A 6,276-nucleotide genomic window follows, 5' to 3' on the forward strand; every position below is an offset into this window, starting at 1 on the left:
CTCCACCTCCCAGGTTCAAGCAATTCTCCCGCCTCAGCCTCCCAAGTAGCTGGGACTACAAGGACGCACCAACACACCTGGATAATTTTTGTGATTTTAGTAGAGACGGGGTTTTCTCAAACTCCTTTGATAGGTGTTTTTGATCTTAGGTCTTCAGTAAAGCATTTGATTAATTCTTAGCCCTAAGAACAAAGTAATGGTATTGGCTTTGGGCTCAGCCTACTATTTGCCATTTCCTGCTGTTGCAGGAAGAGCCCCAATGTCCCAAGCATCAAACCTAGTACTGGGTGACAGTTCATCAGTTGAACATGGCATGACAGGCAAAAGGCCTGGCACTGAGAAGCAGAATTTCCAAGAGTATGAGTGAGTGATGACGGTGGTGGCCAGTAGCAGAAAATTATGACCGTGTATATTCCCCAGACATGCAGAAAAAATACATTAGTTTAAAACATGTAAGCTTAGCAGGAAACTGGCAGGAAGAAATTTAAAAGAGGTTCTATATTTTACAAGTATTCAGGAAAGGGAAATAGTTGAGTAAATTGCTGGGTTTAATCTATTAGAAAGTCTGACGTACACCATATGCAATTGTAGGGATGTGACCACTTCCAAGTAGATGATCTGGTGTACAAAACTGAGTATTACTCTCTCCTTTTGTTTTTGCAGGTAAAAAGGGGTCACTATGGAGTTCAAAGGACAGAACTCCTGCCTGGTGACCGGGACAACCTGGCCATTCAGACCCGGGGTGGCCCAGAAAAGCATGAAGTAACTGGCTGGGTGCTGGTGAGTACCAGTACCAAGAGCTAGGACGAGTTTCATTTAGGATTAGACACAAGCACATCTGGCAGAGGTGCCTGAGATACTGCCAGCCTGAAGGTGCCTGCTCTTCCACATCTCTTTGGCATAGCCCTAGCATGCATCAACCAATATGGCAAAATTGCTTTTCACAGCTAAAATTACAGTTCCACAGAGCACTGCTCCTCTTCAGAGAAACTAAAGGAAAAGTGCTTTATTGCATGTTTTGAAAACAACCAATGAATTAATGAGAGCTAATTATTTTTTCCTAAGAGCACAAAGCAAAATCCTCACACACAGCTACATGGCCCAAGCATTGTTTAACTGATTATCGATTAATTCCTTACTTACTTGACCCTTGATGCTCATGGAGAATACTTTGATCATATACCCTATCAAGGCTGCTTTCAAACCGCGTGCACCTATCCAGTTTTTAACCTATGCAATCAGAAGTTGTCCCTGACGTTTCCTCAGATGAATCCTCTCAGCATACCAAATATGGTAGCTATCGAAGTCTCCTAGCACAGGACCTGCACTACTTCGGGCAGTCCCTTTGCTATGAATCGCCTGGTCATCTTAGGAAATTTATAAAATAATGACCTAATTGGAACCACTGAAAAAAGAGAAGACAACCACAGAGGAATACTAGATCCTTTTTCTTTCACAGGTATCTCCTCTAAGTAAGGAAGACGCTGGAGAATATGAGTGCCATGCATCCAATTCCCAAGGACAGGCTTCAGCATCAGCAAAAATTACAGTAGTTGATGCCTTACATGAAATACCAGTGAAAAAAGGTATGCAATAAATCTCACAGCCATTTAAAAATGACTAGTACATTTGCTTAGCAAGGAACAGAACCAAGTATGAAACTATCATAGTTATTAATGAAATTCTGTAGTCAGGAACCCATAAGGGCATTAAGTATGCTATTAAAATGCAGAGCATGAGACTCCAAAAGATTATCTGGATGGGTGACTGAATGTCATTATTATGACTTACATGCTTTTACCTTATCTAACATGTAAGAGTCAAAACTCAAACTTGCTGGGAATGGCTTATGTTTCCCATAACTTTCTACCTATCTACTTGGCATTTTCCCTTTGTGTTGTGACTATTATATTAAATTCCCATTTACAAGAAAATGATTGTGGGCAATTCTTGTCCTTCACTTTTAGTTTTTAAAAGAAAGGAGAGTATATTGGCAAATACCCAATTCTGTTCTGCCTCCCCTTCCTTCACTTCCAAAAAGCTTCCTCTGAAGAAACCTTCCTAAGTGTCATAGCAATGCTACTTTACATTTATATAGTTCTATGAAACTGATGTCTGAATTGGCTTTCCCTTAGACAGAACAAAATTGACTGTCAGCATGTGTCAAACCATTCCACTGTGCAGATCACTCAGCTGTGATATGAAAAGAAATATTAAGTAAAGAAGTATTTGGTCAGATTCTCTTCAGCCATAATGTATAATGCCAGGCAATGAAACAGAGCAGTAGCTAAGGGTCAAGCCATGCGTTTGAGTCTTAGCTCTGCTACTAATTATTCCTCCACTTTACATTTTGAAGGAGATCTGGACCACAAAGGGAAGTCTTTAACCTCTCTGAATCTCAACTTGGTCATTTGTGAAATGTGCTCTTCCAGTTCTGTAATAAGATGTACCTTTGATGCATCAACCAGTACGGCAAAATTGCCTTTCATAGCTAAAATCATGTAACTCAAGTTCCACAGAGCACTCTGGCATGTCATTTATACAATTACTCATATCTTCTTTTCCCCACATTTTAACAACTTCATTTATTTGGAAACACTTAACTACCTGACAATTCGAAAGTCAGCCACATACCTAGATGTAACTAATTTTTATCTTTTTCTTTTTTTAAACAGGTGAAGGTGCCGAGCCATAAACCTCCAGAATATATTAGTCTGCATGGTTAAAAGTAGTCATGGGTAATTACAATACCTGTTCTTGCCTAATAAGTTTCTTTTACTCCAATCCACTAACACTTTAGTTATATATTCACTGGTTTTACATAGAGAGATACAAAATAAAGATCACACATCAAGACTATCTACAAAAATTTATTATATATTTACAAAAGAAAAGCATGCGTATCATTAAACAAATAAAATACTTTTTATCACAACACAGTACATATTTGTCGTTTTTTAAAAGCCACACAATAGAAACAAGACACCAAGATATTTTAAGTACCTTGTTGAGTCTTGTAAAATAGCTACACACTCATCATTCGTGGTGCAATACTCATAGACATAAGTTCCTGAAACAATAGTTTGCATGCATAAGGCATTCGCACCAAAGAAATCTGAAAAGAAAAAACAAAATAGTAATCAGCAGAACTGTATTGAAGTCACCCCACTTCTCTACCCCAGAAAGGCAAAGATCTGGTACTGCAGATAGTGAGTAAATGAGTGGAGCTGAGAACACGCATTTTGCTACCTCGGCTTACCATGGTTCTTTCTCCTAGTATGCTTTGGTATTTTACCCTTCCTGCCAGACATAATTTATATTCACCCACCTCAACTAAAAGGTTTTTAAAAACTCATTGTTTAAAATCCCTTGTACAAAGTCTTATTATTTCCAAAAGATGAATAGCTTAAAGAAATTACCACACTAAAACCTAAACTGGTTTTTAGAAACATCAAATTATTTTTTTCTTATTTAGAACTAGAAATCTTAGAGAGGCATGCTATCAAAATTGTGAAAATGCTGATCTGTTCTACCACACTAAATCTGCCTGGATAATCAGACCAACACAGTTTCCTCTAAACAATTATCAACTGCCAGTAAAGTCTGTGCCCACCTGGGTTTTATTGCGGCAGCCCCTGCATTCGTATGTATGGGTCCTGGTGTTGGCAATCGCCATTATTCCACAAAGGTTGCAAACATGAACCTGATATGGATCCGATGCCTCAAACAATCTTTCCCTTAAAAACTGGGCTGCTCCATGGGCAATCTGGCAATCTCGTTCCATTTCTCCAAAACGCAGACCACCATCACTGTTAAGAGAAAAAAAATATCACTTTATACTTATTTTTTATTATAAACACTGCCTTGAATAATGGCAAAGGTAAAGAATAATATTTGCAAAGAAGGAGAACTAGGCTCTAATTTTTATACCCTAAACCCTGGTAGAGGAGAAATCTACCAACTATTTGATGTGTATTAGAAGTCCCCAAATGGGCTAAACAAAGTGGCTCACGCCTGTAATCCCAGCACTTTGGAAAGCGGAGCTGGGTGGATCTCTTGAGCCCAGGAGTTCAAGATCAGCCTGGGCAACATGGTGAGACCCCATCTCTATTTTTTAAAAAAATAAAAATAAAGAAGTTTCCCCAAATGCAGTAGACACAATAGATTCTTAATTTTCCTTATAAGATACAATGAAGCCTAAAGCACAGAGTGGAGGCTCATCATGCTATCATTTAACTTTCTAACTCAAACCCTTGAAATCATAAATACATGTTGGCAGAAGTAACGGAAAGAACAGGTAAATAACAGGTTTCCCCAACGCAAGAAGTGAAATTCATTATTTGCCAGGCAAATAGATGGTGATGGCTTTCTTAACATACTTAATATCCTAAATATATAAAGTAATACCAATGGGTTTATAATGATATTCCACCAAAACAAATCATGGGTCAACTGTGGACCAATGATTTGGATCATTAAACAATGAACTCATTATTCTGAAAACCGGTAAAGAGAATCAAGCATTTATTCCTGCCCTTACTATAGGAACTATGTCACTAGGTAACCAAACAGTTGAGGAAACAAAGTTTTAGAAGTAGTCTGGCTAAAAACTGAAAAAGGAATGAGAAAAAATAGAATCGCATCAGTTTGTAATCCCTATTTAATTAAGGTCTTCAAGCAGTGATCATTAATAGCTGATAAAATCATAAAAAGAAAGGCAAGGAGGTACTGGAAATGTAGAATACCACCTATGAAGTATTACTGCTAAAAAACTCAAACCCTAAATCTCAAGCTTCAAGATCTAACTATTTACAAAAAAAAAAAAAAAAAACTCAAGCTTCAAGATCTAACTATTTAAAAAAAAAAAAAAAAAAAACAGCAATGCAGAGCACTTGGGATACAATCAGCACAATTCAGTCTGAAGCCCCAGACACAGTCCAGTGTCTCCAACAAATAAATTACAAGGGAAAAAAAGGTCGGAGGGCAACCAGTGAATTCAATAATGGACTTAAGAGATGTATCAATCAATCACAAAGCATGGACCTTATTTGTATACTGATTAAAACCACAAACCTTTAAAAAACTTATGTGATAATCAGGGAAATGTAAACCTGGACATTTAATATTAAGGAGGTAAGGAGGTACTGTGGTTAGGTTTAATGTCCTAATCTTTTAGGGCAGAGGTTCGGAGAGTGTGATCTATGGACCTCCAGAGGGTCAAGGCTATTTTTAATAGTAATACAACATGTATTTGCTTCTTTCACTGTATTTACATTTGCACTGATGGTGGAAACGTAAATAAAACTGCTGGCACCTTGGCAGAAATCAAGGCAGTAGAACCAAATGTTACAGCAGTCATATTCTCCATTCAAGTCAAGGGGAGAAAAGCCAGTTTTACTTAAAAATGTCCTTAATGAAGCAGTGAAAATAAATAATTGTACAGTATTAACCTTGACCCTTAAGTATACATCTCTTTCATATCCTGTGACTTTTGAAAAATGAAAGTCCTCGTGCTCGCTTCAGCAGCACATATACTAAAAATTGGAACGATACAGAGAAGATTAGCATGGTCCCTGTGCAAGGATGACACGCAAACTCGTGAAGCGTTCCATATAAAAAAAAGAAAAATTAAAGTCCTCAATCAGGCATGATGGCTCACACCTATAATCCCAGCACTTTGGGAGGCCAAGGTGAGAGGATGGACTGAACCCAGGAGTTCAAGACCAGCCTGAGCATCATAGTAAGACCTGGTCTCTGTATAAAAAATAAAATAAAATGGAACATTTCATGAGTTCTGTATAGTGAAGATGACTGTCTTGAACAAAAGCACTTGCATGATTCTGAACTAGTCTCTTTTATCATGGAATATCTTTTTTACTTGAATAGCCAGCTGACACCAACTATCTTAACGCCCATGATGTTAATTCAGACTTAGAATTAAGTTGATATTGCTGTAAATATTTGACAAAGAAATGAACAAGAAGAAATGAAAGCAAACAAAGTAAGTCTTTTACTCCAAGGAAAATAATTCTGAGTATTTGTTGAAAATGATGAAAATTTTGAGCTTCAAGCAAAAATCAGAGCTTTAGAAAACTTCTATGCACCCCTATGGGCTTGATAGCTTCCTGATATATTTAAACGTTTTTCTAATGACATCAGTAGTGATTTTAACAAATGCAATTTTAATTACAATGAAATGTGTCAACATTTGAAAATCTACATAACTCAGCAAACCAATACTTTCCAAATGACCAATTAGGATGCTACAAAATATGC

The 6,276-nt window shown here is 37.3% G+C and overlaps 2 protein-coding genes and 1 non-coding gene across 5 annotated transcripts in view; 2 read left to right on the forward strand and 1 right to left on the reverse strand.

Moving 5' to 3' along the window:
• The window catches only part of IGFBP7 (insulin like growth factor binding protein 7), an 87,123-nt gene extending 84,188 nt beyond the window's left edge, over positions 1-2,935 (forward strand). The window contains exons 3-5 of the mRNA XM_017513259.1: positions 664-780; positions 1,460-1,586; positions 2,676-2,935. Coding sequence (XP_017368748.1) covers positions 664-780; positions 1,460-1,586; positions 2,676-2,695 — 264 coding nt within the window. The 3' untranslated portion in view covers positions 2,696-2,935. The remainder of the gene's footprint in view (positions 1-663; positions 781-1,459; positions 1,587-2,675) is intronic.
• Positions 1-6,276, reverse strand: part of POLR2B (RNA polymerase II subunit B) — a 71,298-nt gene that overhangs the window by 13,553 nt on the left and 51,469 nt on the right. For 2 of the 3 annotated variants that reach the window (XM_017513256.2, XM_017513257.2), the window contains 2 exons: positions 3,614-3,809; positions 2,855-3,115 (listed from right to left, as the gene is read on the reverse strand). In XM_017513256.2, coding sequence (XP_017368745.1) covers positions 3,026-3,115; positions 3,614-3,809 — 286 coding nt within the window. In that variant the 3' untranslated portion in view covers positions 2,855-3,025. Of the gene's footprint in view, positions 1-2,854; positions 3,116-3,613; positions 3,810-6,276 lie in introns of those variants that run through there. The other variant, XM_037733017.1, reaches the window with a different exon arrangement.
• Positions 5,511-5,618, forward strand: LOC119468771. The gene has a single exon (XR_005197530.1). It is a non-coding gene; the product is annotated as a U6 spliceosomal RNA (small nuclear RNA).

This window comes from Cebus imitator, unplaced genomic scaffold, assembly GCF_001604975.1.
Source record: "Cebus imitator isolate Cc_AM_T3 unplaced genomic scaffold, Cebus_imitator-1.0 Scaffold490, whole genome shotgun sequence".
NCBI classification, from domain to species: Eukaryota; Metazoa; Chordata; class Mammalia; order Primates; family Cebidae; genus Cebus; species Cebus imitator.